The sequence below is a fragment of the Macaca thibetana genome, chromosome 7 (genome assembly GCF_024542745.1).
Source record: "Macaca thibetana thibetana isolate TM-01 chromosome 7, ASM2454274v1, whole genome shotgun sequence".
NCBI lineage: Eukaryota > Metazoa > Chordata > Mammalia > Primates > Cercopithecidae > Macaca > Macaca thibetana.
Genome location: NC_065584.1, coordinates 72,462,704 through 72,488,104, shown reverse-complemented (window position 1 = coordinate 72,488,104; position 25,401 = coordinate 72,462,704). Strand labels below are relative to the sequence as shown.

The following is a 25,401-nucleotide window of genomic DNA, read 5'->3' as shown; positions in this document are numbered from 1 at the left end:
CAGCACTTTAGGAGGCTGAGGCAGGCGGATCACCTGAGGTCGGGAGTTTGAGACCAGCCTAGCCAACATGGTGAAACGCTATCTCTACTGAAAATACAAAAACTAGCTGGGCATGGTGGTGCACACCTGTAATCCCAGCTACTCGGGAGGCTGAGGCAGGAGAATCGCTTGAACCCGGGAGGCGGAGGTTGTAGTAAGCTGAGATCATGCCACTGCACTCCAGCCTGGGTGACAGTGAGACTCCATCTCAAAAAAAAAAAAAGATAGAGTCATATGTTGTAGGTAACATGAAAACTGCAAAAGTATGATCCAGAAATATTCAACTTGATAGACAAAAAGCAATGCAGAATAATCAAACAGCAATTAAAACTGCATGTGGTCAAATTAGTTACTGGCCAAAAGTTCACAGAAGTATTAAGTCTGGAAAAAATTTAGAACAGCTAAATTTGACCTGGGAAAACCAGATTTAGAAATAATGGCCACAAAAAAAACTTTTGAAATGACAAAACATCATTGATAAAGATGCAGTATGATCTTTATGATCAGTATGCAGTATGATTGGGGCGGGGAATAGTGGCTCACACCTCTAATCCCTGCACTTTGGGAGGCCAAGGCAGGCGGATCACCTGAGGTCAGGAATTCAAGACTAGCCTGGCCAACATGGCGAAATCCCGTTTCTACTAAATACAAAAATTAGCCAGGTGTGGTGGCACGCACCTGTAATCCCAGCTACTTGGGAGACTGAGGCAGGAGACTAGCGTTAACCTGGCAGTGAGGTTGCAGTGAGCCAAGATCGCACCACTGCACTCCAGCCTGGGTGACAGAGCAAGACTCTGTTTCAGAAAAACAAAAACTTTATTAGAAATTGGATGCATCAGCCTAATGAAAATAATTTCAGTAAAATGAAAATGGAAGAAATGGAGTTGGTTTAACTGTGACTTATGGTCATTATTATTATTTTCATTTTGCACATCTTGGAATCCTATATGAGCCTTTCATGTTTATGTAGCTCTTTGTCATTCTTTTTAATGACTATTATTTCATTGCAAGAATCTACAATAATTTATTCCAACTTAAAAAAAACTGTTCTGTTTTCCAGAATATGCTTTTAAGGCTATTAACCAGGGTGGCCTTACATCAGTAGCTGTCAGAGGGAAAGACTGTGCAGTAATTGTCACACAGAAGAAAGTACCTGTAAGTAATACTGCCCAAATAGTTAATTATAGGATACAAGAATTTTTCGGCCAGGTGCAGTGGCTCACGCCTGTAATCCCAGCACTTTGGGAGGCTGAGGTGGGCAGATCACCTGAAGTCGGGAGTTCAAGACCAGCCTGACCAGCATGGAGAAAACCCATCTCTGCTAAAAATACAAAATTAGGCGGGCGTGGTGGCACATGCCTGTAATCCCAGCTACTTGGGAGGCTGAGGCAGGAGAATCGTTTGAACCCGGGAGGTGGAGGTTACGGTGAGCCGAGATCACACCATCGTACTCCAGCCTGGGCAACAAGAGCGCAACTCCATCTCAAAAAAACAAAAAGAATTTTTCATGGGTTTGTAGAAAAGTGTATTATTATATACAAATATTAACATGAAAAAAAAAAAACAACAAATATTAACATGATTCTTGCTTTGACTCTGCTTTCCTGTCATCCAAGAAGTGTCTATTGAACGTCTATATACAGTTCAGCTGTGTGGACAGAATTAGCATATTAAACTTTGTGGTGTGATTGTAAGCATAATGGGATTTAAATCTTTTGTCTTTGGGGACCTTGAGACAAATTTTTATTAAGCTATTGTTTGTCCACAGGAAAAGTATCATCTAAAAAAGGAAAATAGAGCCCCTCGAAACCCTTTTTTAAAAATTGATTTTAACTATAAAATGGTCAGAAGACATTTATTATACAGCTTATTTTTATGGTTCCATAGTATTGTTTTCTCCAAGAAACAGGGCAAATTAAAAATAAAAACATAATTTTTTTTTATAACTACACAGAAACCTGTACATGTTTTTAAAAATTATCTTTGTTTATTTTGCTTATTAGGACAAATTATTGGATTCCAGCACAGTGACTCACTTATTCAAGATAACTGAAAACATTGGTTGTGTGATGACCGGAATGACAGGTAATTAGCTAGACATGTGTAGATATACAAGCCTTTTGTTATTTTCTTCAAACTATTTTGAGTTTTGTATTAATTTTAAACTTATCTGATTGCCTGATTTTCAGGTGCCATGAGTGGATTTGCAGTCTTCAAGACTAGTATCAATATTTTAAGAGTATTGAGAGCTTTTTTGAAATTATACATATAGTATAATTAAATGTTTATGCTACTGTCAGAGAAACTGGTGAGACCCCTTTCATAGATGATTTTATCTTATTTCAGCTATTGTTAGTAGTTTAAGGGGACCTACGTTAGTATATCTCAAACCTGGTTATAATGGCACCGGTTAGAAGTGAGTGAGAATTATTATGAAAATTATTTTAGATTGGGCACAGTGGCCGACAGCTGTAATCCCAGCACTTTGGGAGGCCAAGGTGAGAGGATTGTTTAAGACCAGGAGTTCGATGCCGGGCGCGGTGGCTCAAGCCTGTAATCCCAGCACTTTGGGAGGCCGAGGCGGGCGGATCACAAGGTCAGGAGATCGAGACCACAGTGAAACCCCGTCTCTACTAAAAATACAAAAAATTAGCCGGGCGCGGTGGCGGGCGCCTGTAGTCCCAGCTACTCAGGAGGCTGAGGCAGGAGAATGGCGGGAACCCGGGAGGCGGAGCTTGCAGTGAGCCGAGATCGCGCCACTGCACTCCAGCCTGGGCAACAGCGTGAGACTCCGTCTCAAAAAAAAAAAAAAAAAAGACCAGGAGTTCAAAACCAGCCTGGGCAACATGGTGAGACTCCATCTCTATAACAAATGTAGAAATTAGCTGGGGGCTGGGCACAGTGGCTCACACTTGTGTCCCAGCACTTTGGGAGGCTGAGGCAGGTGAATCACTTGAGGTCAGGAATTCGAGATCAGCCTGGCCAACATGGTGAAACTCCGTCTCTACTAAAAATACAGGAAAAGGCCAGGCGTGGTGGCTCACACCTGTAATCCCAGTACTTTGGGAGGCCGAGGCAGGCGGATCATTTGAGGTCAGGAGTTTGAGACTAGCCTGGCCAACATGGTGAAACTCCATCTCTACTAAAAATACAAAAATTAGCTGGGCATGGTGGTGCACACCTGTAATCCCAGCTATTCCGGAGGGTGAGGCAGGAGAATTGCTTGAACTCGGGAGGCAGAGGTTGCAGTGAGCTGACATTGTACCACTGCACTCCAGCCTGGGCAACAGAGTGAGACTCTGTCTCAAAAAGTAAAAATAAAAATACCAAAACACTTAACCAGCTATGGTGGCAGGTGCCTATAATCATAACTACTCGGGAGGCTGAGGCAAGAGAATTGTTTGAACCCAGAAGGTAGAGGTTGCAGTGAGCCAAGATCATGACACTGTACTGCAGCCTGGGCAACAGAGCAAGACTCCATCTGAAGAAGAAAAAAGAAAAATTAGCTGGTATGGTGGCACATCCCTGTAGTCCTAGCTACTCAGGAGGCTGAGGTAGGAGGCTACAGTGAGCTATGATGGCTCACTGGGTGCCAGTCCAAGACCCCATCTCTAAAAAATAAATGAAAAACTAATTTACTAATTCAAGCCTAAAAACAAAGATTAAGAAAGATTATTCTCCTTAATGCTTTTTTTTGTTTGTTTGTTTGTTTTTGGAGACAGTCTCACTTTGTCACCCAGGCTGCCTCTTCCTCCTGGGTTCAAGCAATTCTCATGCCTCAACCTCCCGGGTAGCTGGGACTACAGGTATGCACCACCACGCCCAGCTAATTTTTGTATTTTTAGTAGAGACAGGATTTCGCCATGTTGGCCAGGCTGGTCTTGAACTCCTGGCCTCAAATGATCCCGCCTGTCTTGGCCTCCCAAAGTGTTGAGTCACCATGCCCTGCCTCTTTAATGCTTATTCTTGCTGGATACTTGTAGAAACTATTTTGACTGCTAATGAAAGGCTCAGTATAAAAGGGCAGTACTGTGTAGAGAGCTTCATGTTTTAAAATTTTTTTTGTATACTTGTTGATGAATTATTTAGTATTCATTGGGGGACAAAAAGCCATAGTGGACCCTTTCTCTTTAACTCATGTATATCTGTATGGTGGGAAAATTGCCTGGCTAAATTGCCTGGCTTTCAGGTTTGTTCTTTCCTTCTAACCAGATAAACCTTTGTTTTTTATGCTATAAGCTGACAGCAGATCCCAGGTACAGAGGGCACGCTATGAGGCAGCTAACTGGAAATACAAGTATGGCTATGAGATTCCTGTGGACATGCTGTGTAAAAGAATTGCCGATATTTCTCAGGTCTACACACAGAATGCTGAAATGAGGCCTCTTGGTTGTTGTAAGTATGCTAAGAAGTCTCCCAAATAATTGATGAATTGTAACTTTTTATAGAACATGTATACAGAGTTATTTAAATAACACTTGAGTTCTGAACATGTGGTTTGGAAAATAGAGTGGGAAAATCTTTTTAACAAATCAGAACTAAAGGATAGGTTTCACAACAGTATGTCAGGCAGTATCTTTAAGCTTTAGATGCTCTTAGACTTTTTATCAAAATAGTTCCATTTGGAGTATGTGATTTGAAAGATGCAAGTCCTAATTTTATTAGGATGTTGTAATGAGATTCTACTGCAATTCTAGATTACTAATTCCATAGAAATACCTCAATCAGGCATCTTAAGAATGTAGCTGTTTCTTTTGACCACCCTAAAGAATTAGGGTCACACACAGGTCTGTGATTCACATTTTTAGAATAAATTTCTATTTTTGAAAACAAGTAAAATTGTATTGGGAGAGGGATGAGATTTACTGATTTTTAGATGTAATGTAATAAATTAGCCTGAAGAATTCAATGCATGTTTGTTTCTGACATTGTGTCATTCATTTATGAGCATTAAAGCAGTCAGTGTAATGATTTGTGTTTAGCATCTGACCCTCTTGGCTTCTCACTTAAAAATTACTTAAATCCAGCCGGGCGCGGTGGCTCACGTCTGTAATCCCAGCCCTTTGGGAGGCCAAGGCAGGCGGATCACGAGGACAGGAGATCGAGACCATCCTGGCTAACATGGTGAAACCCTGTCTGTACTAAAAATACAAAAAATTAGCTGGGCGTGGTGGTGGGCGCCTGTAGTCCCAGCTACTCAGGAGGCTGAGGCAGGAGAATGGTGTGAACCCAGGAGGTGGAGCTTGCAGTGAGCCGAGATTGCGCCACTGCACTCCAGCCTGAGTGACAGCGAGACTCCATCTCAAAACAAAAACAAAAACAAAAACAAAAATTTACTTAAATCCTATTCATCTTGCAAGACCTTGAAGGAAAGAAGTATTTGTTGTTTCCCCAAGCAGTAAGTGGGTACCTTTTTGTGTTGCCCTTATATTTTGTATATATCAAATATAAGAAAGCAGTTAAACCTTAAGAACTTTGTTACCTGTTCTACTGAGTAGAAAGAAATTTAATGATGGTGTTTATTTTAATTGTATGCCTATAATGTGGTGACATTAGAATTGTAGTAACAAAATTACCTGTATAGAATTTAGAGCTCGGTTTGTGTGACTTACTAGAGGAGTATATACCAACAGTAATGAAGATGAGCAGTGTAAAAGTGAGCAGGTAACCCGTAAGTATATTTTAGTTTGCACCAGCATTGCCAAAGTGTGTCCCATACACTGTTCCCTGGAACCTTAATAGGTATTTCTTAAAAAAAATAAAAATAAAGGGTATTTCTTGGTCAAACAAACTGAAGAACTACTGAGTTAAAGTTAAATAGGTCAGTCTGCAACAAAATATTTCAGAGCATTTAATATGCTATTATTTATTATCTGTTTCCAGAAAAGGTATACAAAAGTGTTTTTGGGCCCGGCACCGTGGTGCACACTTGTAATCCCAGCACTTTGGGAGGCTGAGGTAGGAGGATCACTTGAACCCAGGAGTTCGAGACCAGCCCGGGCAACAGAGAGACCTTGTCTCTTAAAAAAAAAAAAAAAAAAATGTTTTTGAGATTTATTTGACCAGGCAACATCTTGAAGGGTTAGGGTTCAAATAACCATGCTTGGATAACAGCAAGGATTGGAAAAACTATTTTTAAATTATATTTGTAATTATTCAAACTTATTTTAAATCTGTGATAAATCCTTTTGTGAAATGGGAATTTATCTGTTACCTAGTTTACCTGTGGTGATAACCTGTATTTTGTTTATCAGTTTTCTTAAAGGAAAATACATATCCTAAAATTGATGGCTAAAGTAATGATTAGCAGCAGCTATGTGACACCACCAAGAAAGAGGAGATGTCATTGTATAAAACTAAAACATATTTAACTAGGGTCTTTTCTCTTTTTAGGTATGATTTTAATTGGTATAGATGAAGAGCAAGGCCCTCAGGTATATAAGTGTGATCCTGCAGGTTACTACTGTGGGTTTAAAGCCACTGCAGCAGGAGTTAAACAAACTGAGTCAACCAGCTTCCTTGAAAAAAAAGTGAAGAAGAAATTTGACTGGACATTTGAACAGACAGTGGAAGTAAGTCAACCAAAAGGAGCTGACTTTTTTTATGTTACATAGAACAGTGAGGATCTTTGTATAATTTCTATAAAAAGCTATTCCTGAATTACATCCTAGGATTCAAGTTTGTCAACTTAATAATGAAATTGATATCATACAGCTGACATAGAAAAATTTGGGTTACTTTTATTCACTCAATTCATTATTTCATAATGTATTTGAGGTGACTTTCAACAAGACACATATAATAGGAAAATATAAATAAAAATAGGAACTAGCTGGGCATGGTGGCACACACCTGTAGTCCCAGCTACTTGGGATGCTGAAGCTGGAGGATTGCTTGAGTCCAGGTGTTCGAGGCCAGTCCTATTTACTGCCAAGAAATTAAAAACAAAAATTTTAGTAGATTTGGAGTGTTTAAGTCTGGAATTAAAACCATTCTGAACACGCTAACAACATGCTTCTGAGAAATGACCAAATAAAAATTACCATCTAAGGCTTTTATGTTTGGTTTCGAAGTATGCTTAAAGGAGATAAAAAGCATGTTCAGGAAGTACTGGGCCCTGTCTAAATGTTTCTTGAAGGTTTTTAAAATTGCAATTCTTAATTAATTATATAAATAACCACATCAGGTAGGAAAACACTGAAGGCCAAGCATGGTGGCTCACACCTGTAATCCCAGTACTCTGGGAGGCAGACAGATCACCTGAGGTCAGGAGTTCGAGACCACCCTGGCCCACATGGTAAAACCCCATCTCTACTAAAAATAGAAAAATTAGCCGGGCATGGTGGCAGGCGCCTGTAATTCCAGCTACTCAGGAGACTGAGGCAGGAGAATTGCTTAAACCCACAAGCCTGAGGTTGCAGCGAGCCAAGCTGGCGCCACTGCACTCCAGACTGGGCGACAGAGTGAGACTCTGTCTCAAAGAAAAAAAAAAAAAAATATCAACAACAAAAAACACTTAAAACTTTCTTAAATTGTTTTTACTGTAAATTCCTTGAAGGTACAGGGAGTATAATTCATCTTTATCCTTTTCCCATTTCACCCCAAGTGCTAAGTGAAGCGTAGTGCCTGGGTCATGAAGGCAATAAACTGTTTTGTATAAATCATCCTATTTAATTAATTAATGGACCCCTTTATTATTTGACTTGGTAGAAACAAGTTTCTCATCATTGGGTGGCCATGCATTAGAGTTAAGCAGTCTGTGAGTAACATTGAACTACCTCATTAAAACACGGAGCTCCTGATTGACTCCTGATTTGAATAAACTAGGAATGAGAAAACCTTGGAATCTCTAAAAAATACTGTATTTTAACATTACATACTCTTTTTCAGACTGCAATTACATGCCTGTCTACTGTTCTATCAATTGATTTCAAACCTTCAGAAATAGAAGTTGGAGTAGTGACAGTTGAAAATCCTAAATTCAGGTGAGTGATATTGTGGGCCAAATGCAGACTAGAAAGGTGGAGGCATGTGAGTTCATGTGTCCTATAACTTGTGGGGGAAATCTTTTTTCTGTAACTGCCATTATAGTTTTTTTTTTTTTTCCCCTAGCACCTGAGATCTGTTTTAAAACTTACTGTACTCTCTTTAAGAGTCAGATATGAAAGCTTTTCTCCTTATTTCATAGTGGTTTTATATCTTGACACCAGAGATAACATAAAGTTACCTTCCTACCTTCCTTATGTAAGGAAAAAAGTTAGCATTGTGTTTTCTTTTTTTTAGTTTAAGGCCAATACAAATTCAATTCCCAAAGTAGTAGTTTGCAAGTTTTTCAGATAGAACTTTGGTTATTTAGTGGTTATTTAAGTAGAACTTTTAGGAGCAATATGAGCTACTGATATATGTCAGACCCTTATCTGGAGATCTTTGGAAAGCCCACATTTTGAATACAGCTATTTGACTTGCAGATGCTGGATATGGGTGTGAGTGTTCTTACTCACTAAGTGACTAACTCCCACACATCAGCCTTCTAACTTCCATGATTCAAATCCATACTGAGTGCTTCACATAGTCAGTTCATTTAATCCTCCCAGCAACCTGTAAGTCAGTTTATATACCATGGACCAGGATGTGTTATATTTAACTAATGAAAATACTACAGTTAAATCCACAGATGCAAGGAACTACTGGGAGGCATTTTAACTATGAGGTGTATCTACTGTTAGATCACAACCATAAAGACACATGATCAGGGTTGTGGTGTGGGTATGGGAGTGGTAAGCTAAGCTTAACTAGACCTTGAAGAGGTTTTTCGTTTTATTTATTTATTTATTTTTTCCTAATTTGTTCTTTTGGTTGCCCACAGATAAGTCATATAAACATGACAGATTTAGAAGAATTCATAGGACTTTAAAAAAAAAAAAAAAAAAGGAGCTGGGTGATGTAGCATGCATCTGTAGTCTCAGCTCCTCAGGAGGCTGAGGCAAGAGGATGGCTTGAGCCTTGGAGTTGAAAGCTGTAGTGCACAATGATAGTGCCTGTGAATAGCCACTGTACTCTAGCTTGGTTAACATAGTGAGACCCCATCTGTTTAAAAAAAAAAAAAAAAAAAATAGCAACAACAACACCAGAACCGAATCTGTCTTAGCTTTTTTTCCCTATAGGAAGAAGTCTTATAACTTGGATTGGGGTAGGGGTGAGGTGTGGGGGTGGAGATCAAGTTGCTTTCAAAAAAGGTGCCTTTTTTTTTTTTTTAAAGCAGTAAAAATTTCAGCAATAATAATTTTAAAATCTCTCTAAGAAACCTACAATTAGTTCTTGTTTTCTTTTCTGTTTGGAGACCTTCCTGCCACCTTTAAAATTGTATTTGTATCTGTTATTTTTAAAATTGGTAAGGAACCAAAAACCTTGTCTTCAAAAAACTTTGTATCATTTATAAGTTCTGTGATAGTAAATATATGTAAATAATTACAATACATAGCATAAGCATCAACAACTATTTAAACTGCTTAATATTGCCTTCAGTTGCACTAAAAAATGTTCTTTTGACAAATTGTACTTGTTAGAAGTCTAGTAGTAATAGGTCACATTAACAAGGTTGCCAAACAATTGATTCCTTTCGAGGCAAACATCATTTAGAAAATACATGTTCAGGGCCGCACATGGTGGCTCACGCCTATAATCCCAGCACTTTGGGAGGCCATCGTGGGCAGATCACTTGAGGTCAGGAGTTTGAGACCAGCCTGGCTAACATGGTGAAACCCCGTCTCTACTAAAAATACAAAAATTAGCCGGGTGTGGTGGTGGACGCCTGTAATCCCCGCTAGTTTGGAGGCTGAGGCAGGAGAATTGATTGAGCCCGGGAGGTGGAGGTTGCAGTGAGCCAAGATTATGCCACTACTCCAGCCTGGGCAACAGGGTCAGACTCCATCTCAAAAAAAAAAAGAAAGAAAATATGTGTTCAACATGGAGCACTCTCTGGCTGGTAGACTATTCATAGAATTACAACTTTATTTTCACTGAATCTGAACACTTTAATATGCTTAAAATTTCTTCACGAATTTTTATCTTTGAGCTGACATAAATTTGAGTTATACTACATATAAATGTATTTTGACGGCCGGGCACAGTGGCTCACGCCTGTAATCCCAGCACTTTGGGAGGTCGAGGCAGGTGGATCACGAGGTCAGGAGTTCCAGACCAGCCTGGCCAATATGATGAAACCCCGTCTCTACTAAAAATACAAAAATTAGTTGGGCATGGTGGCACGTGCCTGTAGTCCCAGCTGCTTGGGAGGCTGAGGCAGAAGAATCACCTGAACCTGGGAGGCGGAGCTTGCAGTGAGCCGAGATCACGCCACTGCACTCTAGCATGCGTGACAGAGCAAGACTCTCTCAAAAAAAAATTAAAAAATGAAAATAAATGCCTTTTGACATAGAAGCTAAATAGAATGCTTTATAGTTTAGCTTTATATTATTCAATTGAAATATTTTCTATCTTAGCTGCAACTAAAGAATTTTGTTTTCAAGATACAATTCTAAATCTGATGTCAAATAAGTAAACATTTTTGTGTATAGGTGAAGGTGATATATTATCTGGGAATTCTTTCAAAATCTGAGGGAGGATAAGTGTGTGTAGATTGGTTTATAAATTGATAATTGTTGAAGTAGGTCAATAGATATATGGGAGTTGATTATACTATCCTACTTTTATGTGTGTTTGAAATTTTTTTTTAAATGGTTGGTTTTTTCCCCCTTTTGCCTTCTAGGATTCTTACAGAAGCAGAGATTGATGCTCACCTTGTTGCTCTAGCAGAGAGAGACTAAACATTGTCGTTAGTTTACCAGATCCGTGATGCCACTTACCTGTGTGTTTGGTAACAACAAACCAACATTATGGAGGTCCCTGGATTGAAAAAGGAACCTCTCCCACTCCTCCTGCCACTGAAGTGGTTAGGACTCTATATAAATAAAAACAACGCTTTTGGAAAATAATTGCATCCTGTTGTTTTCACCTCCTATTTTAAAATTTATTTTTGACGCCTAATGTACATATTTATGGGGTACAGTGTGATGTTTCAATACATGTATACATTATAATGATCAAATTAGGGTGATTAGCATATCCATCACCTGAAACACCGTGTTTTTGTGGTGAGAACATTTAAAATCCTCTCCTCTAGCTATTTTGAGGTACACAATACTTGATCTGTTTTTTGTTTTTTGAAACAAGATCTTGCTCTTGCCCAAGCTCTAGAGTGCAGTGATGTGATCATGGCTCACTGCAGCCTCGAACTCCCTCGTTCACGTAATCCTCTTGCCTCAACCTCCTTAGTAGCTGGTACTGCAGGTGTACACCATTGCACCCAGCTAATTTTATTATTTGTTTGTAGAGTTGGGGTTTTACTATGTTGCATGGGCTGGTCTCAGACTCCTGGCTGGCATTAAGCGATCCTCCTGCCTCAGCTTCCCAACATGCTGGGATTACAGGCATGAGCCACAGTGCCTGGATCCAGAGTACCTTACTGTTGACTGTAGTCACTCTGCTGTGCAATAGGATACCAAATCTTATTCCTTTTTTTTTTTTTTTGAGACAGGCACTTGATCTCACCCAGACTGGAGTGCAGTGGCAGGCGTGCTCATAGCTCACTGCAACCTCAAATACCTGGGGTTAAGCAGTCCTCCCACCTTAGCCTCCCAGGTAGCTAGGACTATAGGTATGCATCACCAGGCCTGGCTAATTTTTTATCTTTTAAAAAATTGACATAGGGGTCTCCCTATGTCACCGAGGCTAGTCTTAAACTCCTGGCCTCGAATAGTCCTATGTCAGGCTCCCAAAGTGCTGGTATTACAGGTATAAGTCACTGCACTGGGCCCCTCCTTTAATTGTAACTTTTTACCTGTTCACTACCTTCTCCCCATCCCTCCCACTACCACCTCCAGTCCCTGGTAAACCACTGTTCTATTCACTACATATAAATCAACGTTTTTAGATTTGGCATATAAGTCAAAATGTGGCATTTGTCTTTCTGTATCTGGCTTATTTTCACTTAATGTATTATCCTCTAGGTTCATTCGTGTTATAAATGACAGGATTTCATTCTTTTTAATAGCTAAATAGTATTCCTTTGTGTATATATATCGTATTTTCTTTATCCATTCATTCACTTTGAACACTTAAGTCAGTTATATCGTGGCTATTGCGTATAGTCCTGCAATAAACATGGGATTGCAGATATCCCTTCAACATACGGATTTCACTTCCTTTAAATACATACCAAGGAGTGCAACTGTTGGGTCATAGAGCAATTCTGTTTAATTTTTTTGAGGAACGTTCATTTTGTTTTCCATAATGGCTGTACTCACGTACATTTCCCTTAATTGTAAGGGTTCCCTTTTCTCCGCATCCTCAACACTTGTTAGGTTTTGTCTTTTTGATAATAGTCACTCTAACGAGTGAGGTGATGTCTCATTGTGGTTTACCTCCAATTTTAAGTAGTAAGCCTTTGGTATATGCAGACAAATATTCACGATCTTCACACTGTAGCTTTAGTCATTTTACTGACACCGGTACAAGTTTACTTGGCTTAAGAAATTTCATAGCCAGCATCAGGCGTGCTGGCTCACACCTGTAACCCCAACACTTTGGGAGGCCTAGGCGGGCAGATCACTTGAGCTCAGGAGTTCAAGACCAGCCTGGGCAACATGGTGAAACCCTGTCTCTACCAAAAATATAAAAACAGCGTGCACATCTGTGGTCCCAGCTACTTAGGACACTGAGGAGGGAGAATCGCTTGAGTTTGGGGGATAGAGGTTGCAGTAAGCAGAGATTGTGCCACTGTACTCCAGCCTGGGTGACAGAGAAACCCCCATCTCAAAACAAAAAAAAACAAAACAAATGTAAACTGTAGCTGTATGGTATAATTAAATAACAAACTACAACTTTGGTTTTGAAACCTACTCTGGCCAGGCACTGTGGCTCACACCTACAATCCCAGCACTTTGGGAGGCTGAAGTGGGAGGATTGCTTGAGGCCAGGAGTTTGTGATGAGCCTGGACAACATAGTAAGACCTTGTCTCTACAGAAAATGTTTAGTTAGCTGGGCATGGTAGCCTGCACCTGTAGTCCCAGCTACTCAGGAGGCTGAGGCAGGATGATCACTTGAGCCCAGGAGTTCGATGCTGCAGTGAGCTATGATTGTGCCACTGCACTTAAGCTTGGGTGACAGTAAGACCCTGTCTCCAGAAAGAAAGCTGCTCTGACTGTAAGTTGGCATGTGAGGCAAGGCCTTTATTTTACAATTTCTCATTCAAATAAGGGATTACTGAATGTGGACTCCAAGTCCTATTGAATACTTTAATTATAATGAAAGGATTAGTATGATCTTTAGTAGTTTTGAGAAAAGCATTTATACTCAGCAAGAACCAGTATTTTCAAGAGTAGAAATTGTAGTTACCTTCAGGAAACAGGGCTAGAAAAGTCATAGAAATGTGTGTAGTTTTTTTGTTTGTTTGTTTGTTTTTTAGAATGTGTGTAGTTTCTGTGCCTCCTTAATAAGTACTTGAAGATAACATTAAGAAATGTTTTATATTAAAGTTTAGAGACCCAGCATCACAATGTTCAGGAAAAAAGAGCAAACTGTATATTCATGGTAACTTTTTTTTTTTTTTTGGAGACACAGTCTCGCTCTATCACCCAGGCTGGAGTGCGGTGGCACGATCTGGGCTCACTGCAGCTTCCACCTCCTGGGTTCAAGTGACTCTACTGCCTCTGCCTCCTGAGCAGCTGGGATTACAGGCACCTGACACCGTGCCCAGCTAATTTTGTTGTTGTTGTTTTGTATTTCTAGTAGAGACGGGGTTTCACCATGTTGGCCAGGCTGGTCTCGAACTCCTGACCTCGTGATCCACCTGCCTCGGCCTCCCAAAGTGCTGGGATTACAGGTATAAGCCACCGCACCCAGCTGTAACCTGTGTTTTCTTTAAAGTCCCCAGACTGGTGACCTGAACCACTAATTAGAGATGATTTAAAAATCTTGGAAAGTCTAAGGGTAATATATTTTGTGTCCTCTTTTGCACAGAGCAAGTCTGGTGCTGTTGACCTCATGCAGGTGAGTGTGGCTGCAGAGTCTCATGCCAGCTCTGCAGAAGTCAGAGTTGCCCTTGTTTCTGCAGCCATCAGGCCCACACAAGGGGAGGCCACGTAAATATATGACCAGTAGAAGCAGGAAACTTCACCAACCACATCCTCTTCAGAACTGTCAGGAATAGTAGTTTCCTAACAAGGAAGCAGGGTTCTTCCTTGTTCTTCCAGGTGGTGGTTCTGGGATTACCCATCCTAATCCACTAGGCTCTATGAAAGTGCTGCCATCATTTCGAAAGTGGGGTCTATGTAAAAGGGCTAACCCTCTAAAGACAAGCTGAATTTACACACCCTTAGAGCCTTGACTGATTTCACCCTCCTAGAATCAGTGGATGAGACTAGCAACTAATTCAGTTTTACTGTTAGAGGCTCCTTTTTAGAGGTAAAAAACTAAAATTCTGTAATTTGTTAGAAAAGTACATTTTTACATTATAAGGCAAAATCTGGATGAATTAGGATTAAATATAGAATAGTTTTAAATATTGGTTATACTTAATTGAAAGAATGAGAAGAAATAGAAAAGATCAATTTAAATAGGTGAGCATTAGGCTGGGTGCAGTAGCTCATGCCTATAATCCCCAATACACTGGGAGCCCAAGACTGGCGTGGCAAGGTTTTGTCTCTACACAAAAATTCTTAAAATTAGGTCAAGTGTGGTGGTGCACACAAACCTGGAGTCCTAGTTACTTGGGAGGCTGAGGTGGGAGGGTCACTTGAGCCCAGGAGTTCAAGCCTGCAGTAAACTATGATCACAACACTGTACTCCAGGCTGGGTGACAAAGCAAGACCCTTTCTCTAAAAATGAAAATAAAAGGGTAGACACTAAATACTGTAATTCTGGTTGGCACAGTGGCTCATGCCTGTAATCCCAGCACTTTGGGAGGCTGAGGCAGGTAGATCACCTGAGATCAGGAGTTCAAGAGCAGCCTGACCAACATGGAGAAACCCCATCTATACTATAAATGAAAAAAATTAGCCGGGCATGGTGGTGCATGCCTGTAATCCCAGCTACTCGGGAGGCTGAGTCAGGAGAATCGCTTGAACCCAGGAGGTGGAGGTTGCGGTGAGCCAAGATCATGCCATTGCACTCCAGCCTGGGCAACAAGAGTGAAACTCTGTGTCAATTAGGCAATCAGTAAATCTGTTTCTTGTTTTGTTTTTTAAGCAAACTACCTGGAATGGATAACAAAGGGTTAATGCAGAAAAGGTTATACAAAATGCCAAGAAAAATGCCTGAAATCTTTAAATATCTTTACCCAAAGAACATTTTGATTAGTAAGAAATATAAGAATACAGACCAGGCACGGTGGCTCACGCCTGTAATCCCAGCACTTTGGGAGGCCCAGGCAGGCGGATCACTTGAGGTCAGGCATTCACCTGACCAACATGGCGAAACCCTGTATCTACAAAAATACAAAAATTAGCCAGATGTGGTGGCGCACACCTGTAATTCCAGCTACTCAGGAGGCTGCAGCAGGAGAATCACTTGAACCCGGGAGGCCAAGGTTGCAGTGAGCCGAGATCGCACCACTGCACTCCAGCCTGGGCAACAGAGTGAGACTCCATCTCAGAATCAATCAATCAATCAATAAACATAAGAATACAGATATGAAGCCAGGCACGGTGACTTATGCCTGTAATCCCGGCACTTTGGGAGGCCAAGGTGGGTGGATCACTTGAGGTCAGAAGCTCAAGACCAGCCTGGCCAACTTAGTAAAACCTCGTCTCTACTAAAAAATACAAAAATTAGCTGGGCGTGGTGGTGCACATCTGTAGTCCCAGCTACTTGGGAGGCTGAGGCAGGAAATCGCTTGAACCTGGGAGGCAGAGGTTGCAGTGAGCTGAGATCCCACCACTGCACTTCAGCCTGGGCAACAGAGCTAGACTCAAAAAAAAAAAAAAATACAGATATGATTTTTTAAAATATGAGAAATATGATAATTCTGACACTCAGAGGGATATGTCCAGACATTCATGAACGTGAAGCTATTTGGGTAGACATGAGGCTTTCCTTCTCTTGATACCTCATTTTTCATAAACAGTATTGTTATTGTACCATTTAGGTTACAAGTTAGCAACAAACCAGGCAGCTCCCTCACTAGCCTCCAAATCCAAGATCCAGATTTGTGCCACAACCAAATTATTACATTAACGATCTTCACATAGGGGCACACACCTGTAGTCTAGCTACGCAGGAGGCCGAGGTGAGAGGATCACTTGAGCCCAGGAGGTCAAGGCCATAATAAGCTGTAGTCACACCACTGCACTCCAGCCTGGGGGACAGAATGAGACATCTGTCTCAAAAAAAAAAAAACAAAAAAAAAACTAAATTAACATCATAATGGTGAATTAGTTTACATTTTTTTGTTTTATTTTTATTTATTTTTATTTTTTGAGATGGAGTCTCCTGTCACCCAGGTTGGAGTGCAGTGGCACGATCTCGGCTCACTGCAACCTCCACTCCCAGGTTCAAGCAATTCTCTTGTCTCAGCCTCCTGAGTAGCTGGGATTACAGGTGTGTGCCACCGTGCCCAGCTAATTTTTGGATTTTTAATAGAGACGGGGTTTCACCATGTTGGTCAGGCTGGTCTCAAACTCCTGACCTCGTGATCCACCTGCCTCAACCTCCCAAAGTTTTGGGATTACAGGCGTGAGCCACCATGCCAAGCCTGTTTTATTTTTGTAGAAACAGGGTCTCGCCATGTTGCCCAGGCTGGTCTCCAACTCCTGGGCTCAAGCCATCCTCCTGCCTCAGCTTCCCAAAGTGTTGGTATTACAGGTGGGATTACAGCCACCATACATGGCTCCAAGATGGCTTCTAACTCCATTTATTTTACATTCTGGAAAATCCAGCTGATACAATAAGAAATGAAATTTAAGAGGTATTGGAATGGAGATAGAATTAAAATTTGCTATTTAGATTATTTACATAAAAAAATAAGAAAATGACCTAATATAGTATTAGTCTTTATTGGGACAGGCCCTGTTTTAGATACAATATCCTTTAAACTGGTTTAAGCTGAACATCTATAATTTGCTTGTCTGCAGTTCCAAAATTCAGGAAGTTCTTAAAACTCAGCTGGCTTTTTATATCTCACTTTATTTCTGCAGAAATATGAATGTGCTTAATTATAGGGTGCTGCCCCAGACTCCAGTGGTAGAGTTATGGAATATATGGTTTAGACATCATATTACCTCTCTAAAATCCAAAATACATTATATTCCAAACGCATCTGTGCCGGGCGTGGTGGCTCACGCCTATAGTCCTCTCTCTTTGGGAGGCTGAGGTGGGCAGATTGCCTGAGCTCAGGAGTTCGAGACCAGCCTGGGTAACATAGCAAAACCCCATCTCTATTAAAAATACAAAAAAAATCAGGCTTGGTGGCGCATGCCTGTAGTCCCAGGTACTTGGGAGGCTGAGGCACAAGAATTGCTTGATCCTGGGAGGCAGAGGTTGCAGTGAGCCAAGATGGCACCACTGCACTCCAGCCTGGGCCACAGAGTGAGACTCTGTCTCAGATAAAAAAGAACCTGGCCCCATGCCTTTTGGATAAAGAATAATAGACCTATACTATTATTATTCCCCTGTTGTGAGTGAAAACAAAAACAAAAACAAAAACTAAAACTGAGTCCAAGTTAGGTAATTTGGCCAGGATCACACAACTACAATGTGTCAATGACAGGACTAGAACACACAATAGTCTGACTTCAAGATGCATCTTTGTCAGGACGTTAGATGAAATCTACAATCACTTTTTCTCAGACTGCCCCCTCCCCAACCATCCCAAAAATGTCTAAAAAGTAAATACCTTTCCTATATACCAGGAATAAATGTTTAGAAAATTATATAAGTATGGCACAATAGCAACAAAAATATAAATCAGAATCGTTCTAACTGGAAATATTGACCCATGTGAAGGAAAGTAAAAACCTTGACTGCAAGACTTCCTGCTGCTAGATGGAAGTGCTGACAATTGTAAAGTCAGTTCTTTTCCAAACTAATGTGTAGACTTAAAGTCATTCTAGTCAAAACACTAAAAAAAAAAAAAAAAAAAAAAAAAAAAAGAGAGACTTCGCAGAGTAATTAAAAATATATATATTTTAAAAGAGAGCTAGAAGAAAGAAAAAGAGAAGGAAAATAAAATAGTTTAGTTGAAAAACAGATCTCCACATGGTGATCCACTTTCTAAACAACAACAATGCACTTTGGGAGGCTGATGTGGGCAGATCAGCTAAGATCAGGAGTTCGAGACCAGCCCTGAAACCCCGTCTCTACTAAAAATACAAAAAATTAGCCAGGCCTTATGGCAGACGCCTGTAATCCCAGCTACTCAAGAGACTGAGGGAGGAGAATCATTTGAACCTGGAAGGAAGAGGTTGCAGTGAGCCAAGATCACACCATTGCACTCCAGTCTGGGTGACAACAGTGAAACTCTATCTCAATAATTAATTAATTAATTAAAAATAACAATGGAGGCCGGGCGCGGTGGCTCAAGCCTGTAATCCCAGCACTTTGGGAGGCCGAGACGGGTGGATCACGAGGTCAGGAGATCGAGACCATCCTGGCTAACACGGTGAAACCCCGTCTCTACTAAAAAATAGAAAAAACTAGCCGGGTGAGGTGGCGGGCGCCTGTAGTCCCAGCTACTTGGGAGGCTGAGGCAGGAGAATGGCATGAACCCAGGAGGCGGAGCTTGCAGTGAGCCGAGATCCAGCCACTGCACTCCAGCCTGGGCCACTGAGGGAGACTCCGTCTCAAAAAAAAAAAAAAAAAAAAAAAAAAAAAAAAAAAAAAAAAAAAAAATAACAATGGATAAAATCATGAAGGGAAAACAACTGTATATTTCACTACCTAAAAATGTAAAATTTTGTTAACAACAAGACCCCATAAGCAAAGTTCAAATAGTGAGAAAATATTGACACATAAATAGAAAAATATACCAACAACAGACAAGTCATGAAAATTTTCTAGTCTAAACCTGAAAAAACAACTCAATAATTTTAAAATGAAAATTGTAAGATAACATATTTTCTATCAAATGACTAAAACTTTTACATTGATAGCACATAATATACTTGGCATATGGCAAGTGTTTCATAAGTATTTGTTGTATGAAGGAATGATGAAGTACATTAAAAGTTAGCTACTCCAGGCTGTGCTCAGTGGCTCACACTTGTAATCCCAGCACTTTTGGAGGCCGAGGTAGGCAGATCATGAGATCAGGAGTTTAAGATCAGCCTGGCCAATATGGTGAAACCTGCGTCTCTACTAAAAAATACAAAAATTAGCCAGGTGTGGTGGCATGTGCCTGTAGTCCCAGCTACTCAGGAGGCTGAGGCAAGAGAATTGCTTGAACCTGGGAGGCAGAGGTTGCAGTGAGCTGAGATTGCACCATTGCACTTCAGCCTGGGCAACAGAGCAAGACTCCACCTCAAAAAAACAATAAATAAATAAAGTTAGCTACTCCTTTTGCTGGTGGAAGTACAAACATGTTTCTGGAGGGCAATATGGAAATATTTATCAAGAACCAAAAAAAAAAAAAAAGAAAAGTTATCCCATTTGGCTTTTTTTTTTTTTTTTTTTTTTTTTTGAGACAAAGTCTTGCTCTGTCGCCCAGGCTGGAGTGCAGTGGCCGGATCTCGGCTCACTGCAAGCTCCGCCTCCCAGGTTTAGGCCATTCTCCTGCCTCAGCCTCCCGAGTAGCTGGGACTACAGGCGCCCGCCACCTCGCCCGGCTAGTTTTTTGTATTTTTTTAGTAGAGACGGGGTTTCACCGCGTTAGCCAGGATGGTCTCAATCTCCTGACCTCGTGATCCGCCAGTCTCGCCCTCCCAAAGTGCTGGGATTACAGGCTTGAGCCACCGCACCCGGCCAAGTTATCCCATTTGTAAGAATGTGTCTAAGAGAAGTAATTAGAGATGAGGAATTGTGTCGGAGTAATTTTTATGTACAATAATATAATTTTATATACAATGATAAATTCCATTGCATTCAATACTGTGGAATATTATGCAGCCATTAAAACCTCTGTCTTGAAGAATATTTAATGATATGAAAAACATTTACAATGTAATATTATGTTTAAAAAAAAAACAGGATAAAATATGCAGTGTGATCCCTGCAGCAGACATTTTGGTACTCTGCCTTCCTCATTCCTGCCATACCCTGGTGGATAGTCCTGACTCCTGCCAACAGCATCCCACCCAGAAAGTACTTTATGCAGTTCTCTGCTTCCTGCCTCAGGGCTTTCTCTGAAATCAGGAAAACCTGCTCAGGCCGTGTAAGCCTAATACAGCCTGAAACTTTGGGGTAATTAATGCCACCTGGAGCTGATGGATCAGTCTCCCAGCTTCTTGTTGCGGGGCATTTCTGGGATGGGCTATAGATGTCCCTAGAATTCTGAAGCTGTATGCAAAATTTGGTGCATGTCCTAATTTCCTGGGAGAGGCCCATAGCTTTTATCAGATATTCAAATGAGTCTATTTGCCAAGAAAGGAGAACCACTGGTAGAAGGGAAACCGTAGAATTCTAGAAGACAATCGAATGGCAACAGTGGTTATTCTGGTGAAATTGCAAGGGCATTTTTTCGCTTATATTCTTCTGTATTTTCCACATTTAAAATAAGAAACATGTATGAAGAAATTGAAAATACCCCAGATATACAGCAAAAGGAAACTGATTGAGAAATTGAGTTCAATAAAACATTTTGCTGCCAAACTTTTTTTTTTTAATACAGTCTTGTTTTTGTTGCCCAGGCTGGAGTGCAATGGCGCAATCTCTGCTCACTGCAACCTCCGCCTCCCAGGTTCAAGAGATTCTCCTGCCTCAGCCTCCTGAGTAGCTGGGATTACAGGCATGCACCACCATGTCCGGCTAATTTTGTGTTTTTAGTAGAGACAGGGTTTCTCCATGTTGGTCAGGCTGGTCTCGAACTCCCAACCTCAGTTGATCCGCCCACCTCCGCCTCCCAAAGTGCTGGGATTATAGGCGTGAGCCACTGCGCCCGGCCAACCATTATCTTTTTACTGTCTCTATAGTTTTTGCTTTTCCAGAAAGTTATATAGTTGAATTCATACGGTAAGTAACCTTTTCAGATTGGCTTATTTCATCTGCAATACTCACGAAAGATTCTTCCATGTCTTTTTGTGGCTTGATAGCTCATTTTATTTTAGTGCCGAATAATATTCCATGGTATAGATGTACAACAGTTTGTTTTCCACTCATCTATTGAAGGACATCTTGCTTGCTTCTGGTTTTTGGCAATCGTTATTATTATTCTGTTTTGTTTTGAGACAAGGTCTCACTCTGTCGCCCAGGCTGGAGTGCAGTGATGCAATCTCAGCTCACTGCAACTTCCACCTCCTGGGTTCAAGCAATTCTCCTGCCTCAGCCTCCTGAGTAGCTGGAATTATAGGCATGCGCCACCATGCCCTGAAAATGTTTGTATTTTCAGTAGAGACGGGGTTTCACTACGTTGGCCAGGCTAGTCTCGAACTCCTGGCCTGAAGTGATCCACCTGCCTTGGCCTCCCAAAGTGCTGGGATTACAGGCATGAACCACCTCCCCTGGCCTGTTTTTTTGCAATTATGAAGAAAGCTGCTTTATAAACATTTGTTTGTGAGGTTTTTGTGTGGGTATAAGCTGGATTTTACACTAATACTGTGTTTAGCTTTGTAAGAACTGCTCAGCTGTCTTCCAGGTGGCTGTACCATTTTGCATTCCCACCGGTTACTGCTGTTCTGCACCCTTGCTAGTAGTATTTGGTACTGTTATTTAAAAACCTTTTTTTTTTTTTTTTTGGACTGATGAGGTGGCTTGTGCCTGTAATCCTAGCACTTTGGGAGGCCTAGGCAGGCAGATTACCTGACGTCAGGAGTTCAAGACCAGCCTAGCCAACATGGTGAAACTCTGTCTCTACTAAAAATACAAAAATTAGCTGGGTGCAGTGGCTCGCACCTGTAATCCCAGCTACTCAGGAGGCTGAGGCAGGAGAATCACTTGAACCTGGGAGGCGGAGGTTGCAGTGAGCTGAGATCACCCCACTGCACTCCAGCCTGGGCAATAGATCAAGACTTCATCTCAAAAAATAAAAAATAAAATTTTTTTTTGGCCATTCTAATAGATATGTAGTGGCATCTCAGTGTTGTTTTAATTTTTGAGACGGAGTCTGGCTCTGTCACCCAGGCTGGAGTGCAGTAGCACGATCTCAGTTTATTGCAACCTCCACCTCCCAGGTTCAAGTGATTCTCATGCCTCAGCCTCCCGAGTAGTGGGGATTATAGGCGTGTGCCACCACACCCAGCTAATTTTTGTATTTTTAGTAGAGACAGGGTTTCATCATGTTGGCCAGGATGGTCTTGATCTCTTGACCTCATGATCGGCCTGCCTCAGCCTCCCAAAGTGCTGGGATACAGGCATGAGCCACCACGCCCAGCCAACGAGCATCTTTTCATATACTTATTTTCCATCTGCTTACCTTCTTTGGTGAGGTGTCTGTTCAGATCCTTTGCCAATTTTTAAATTGGGTTTTTTTCTCATGGTTGAATTTTAGGAATCCTTCATGTATTTTGGATACCAGTTATCATATATGTGTTTTGCAAATATTTTATCCCAATCTATAGCTCATCTTTTCATTCTCTTAATTTTTTTTCACAGAGCACAAGTTTTTAATTTAATAAAGTTCAATTCATCAATTTTTTTCTTTCATGAATTGTGCTGCTTATGTTGTATCTGAAAACTCATTGCCAAACCCAAGTCACCTACATTTCTTCTCGTATTATTATCTGAAAGTTTCATAATGTGATGCTTTACATTAAGTCTATAATCCACTTTGAGTTAATTTTTGTGAAAAGTGTAAGGCCTGTGTCTAGATTCATGTTTTACCATGTGGCTATCCAATTGTTACAGCACTATTTATCAAAAATATTATTCTTTCTCCATTGAATTACCATTGCTCCTTTGTCAAAGTTCAGTTGATTATATGTTTGTGGGTCTATTTCTGGGATCTTTATCCTGTTCTATTAAACTATTTGTCTATTCTTTCATCAATACCATGTTGTCTTGATTATTGTTGCTTAGTATTGATAGTCAGATAGTGTCAGTCTTCCAGGGGGACTTTGTTCTTCTTGAGTGTTTTCAGTATCATGTTGGCTATTCTGGGTTTTTTTTTTGGTTTTTTTTTTTGGCACTTCTAGATAAACTTTAGAATGAGTTTGTCAATATCCACAAAATAACTTGCTGAGTTTTTTTTTTTTTGAGATGGACTCTCGCTCTGTCGTCCGGGCTGGAGTGCAGTGGTGTGATCTCGGCTCACTGCAAGCTTCGCCTCCCGGGTTCTCGCCATTCTCCTGCCTCAGCCTCCCGAGTAGCTGGGACTACAGGCGCCCGCCACCACGCCCGGCTAATTTTTTGTATTTTTAGTAGAGACGGGGTTTCACCGTGTTAGCCAGGATGGTCTCAATCTCCTGACCTCGTGATCCGCGCACCTCGGCCTCCCACAGTGCTGGGATTACAGGCGTGAGCCACCGCGCTGGGCCAACTTGCTGAGTTTTGACTGGAATTTGTTGAATCTATAGATCAAGTTGGGAAGAAATAACATCTTGACAATATTGAGTCTTCCTATCTATGAATATGGAACATCTCTCCATTTATTTAGATCTTTGATTTCTTTCATCAGAATTTTGTAGTTTTCTCATAAAGATCCTGTGTATATTTTGATATATACCTAAGTCTTTTACTTTGTTAGTGCTAATGTAAATGGTGTCGTGTTTTTAGTTTCAAATTCAAATTGTTCGTTGCTGGTATATAGGAAAGCAATTAACTTTTATATATTACCTTTGTATCTTGCAACCTTCCTATAAATGCTTAGTAGTTCCAGGAGCTTTTCCCCCCAGCCTTGTTTATATTGTTGACATCTTAGACTTTGTAAACAATCTTATGTCTTGATTTCCCCCAATTGTGTCATAAATGTTTTTGATGCCATTTTATTTGTTTTTTCAGGGACAGAGTCTCACTCTGTCACCCAGGCTGAAGTGCAATGGTGTGATCACAGGTCACTGCAGCCTCAACCTCCTGGAGTCATGTATCCTCCCACCTACGCCTCCCAAGTTGCTGAGACCTTAGGCACACACCACCATGCCTGGTTAATTTTTTGTGTTTTGTAGAGATGGGGTGTTGCAATGTTGCCCAAGCTTGGTCTCAAGCTCCTGGTCTCAAGCTCCTGGTCTCAAGCGGTTCTCCCTGCCTTGGCCTCCCAAAGTGCTGGGATTACAAGTGTGAGCCACCACACCCAGAGTCAATATCATTTTATTGTTTTAAAACATTTTTGGTGGCGAGAAAAAAAAAAGATAATGGTTGCTGGGAGTTCAGAGTGGGGGTGGGAAGAAATGGGAAGTAGAGAAGGATGAATAGGTGAAGAACCAGTTTAGGGCAGTGAAACTTGGGTTTGGTACAGTAATCGTGGATGCATGACATTTGCCTTTATCAAACCCTGTAGAAATGTACAATAGAAAAAGTAAGCCTTAATATAAAATATGGACTTTAATAATAATGTGTCATTATTAGTTCATGAATTGTAACAAATGTGCCACACCAATGCAAGATACTGATAACAGGGAAAGTTGATGTGGGATGGTGAACTCTCCACACAATCTGCTCAATTTGGATGGGCGTGGTGGCTCATGTCTGTAATCCCAGTACTTTGAGAGGCCGAGGCGGGAGGATCACTTGAGCCCAGGAGCTTGAGACTAGCCTGGGCAACACAGGGAGACCCTGTTTCTACAAAAAATTAAAATATTGGCTGGGCAAGGTGGTTCATGCCTGTAATCCCAGCACTCTGGGAGGCCGAAGTAGGCAGGTCACAAGGTCAGTAGTTCGAGACCAGCCTACCCAACATAATGAAACCCCATCTCTACTAAGAATACAAAAAATGGACAGATGCAATGGCTCACGCCTGTAATCCCAGCACTTTGGAAGGCCAAGGGGGGCGGATCACGAGGTCAGGAGATTGAGACCAGCCTGGCAAACGTGGTAAAACCCAGTCTCTACTAAAATACAAAAAATTAGCCAGGCATGGTGGCACACACCTGTAATCCCAGCTGCTTGGGAGGCTGAGGCAGGAGAATCACTTAAACCCGGGAGGCAAAGGTTGCAGTGAACTGAGACAGCGCCACTGCACTCCAGCCTGGTGACAGAGCAAGACTCTGTCTCAAAAAAAAAAA

The 25,401-nt window shown here is 41.1% G+C and overlaps 1 protein-coding gene across 3 annotated transcripts in view; it reads left to right on the top strand.

Moving 5' to 3' along the window:
- PSMA6 (proteasome 20S subunit alpha 6) overlaps window positions 1-11,033 on the top strand; it is a 205,501-nt gene extending 194,468 nt beyond the window's left edge. For 2 of the 3 annotated variants that reach the window (XM_050798123.1, XM_050798122.1), the window contains 6 exons: window positions 1,100-1,194; window positions 2,043-2,124; window positions 4,279-4,434; window positions 6,433-6,611; window positions 7,930-8,024; window positions 10,808-11,033. In XM_050798123.1, the coding sequence (XP_050654080.1) occupies window positions 1,100-1,194; window positions 2,043-2,124; window positions 4,279-4,434; window positions 6,433-6,611; window positions 7,930-8,024; window positions 10,808-10,865 (665 nt within the window). In that variant the 3' untranslated portion in view covers window positions 10,866-11,033. The remainder of the gene's footprint in view (window positions 1-1,099; window positions 1,195-2,042; window positions 2,125-4,278; window positions 4,435-6,432; window positions 6,612-7,929; window positions 8,025-10,807) is intronic. The other variant, XM_050798124.1, reaches the window with a different exon arrangement.
- Window positions 11,034-25,401: the final 14,368 nt, after the last annotated feature.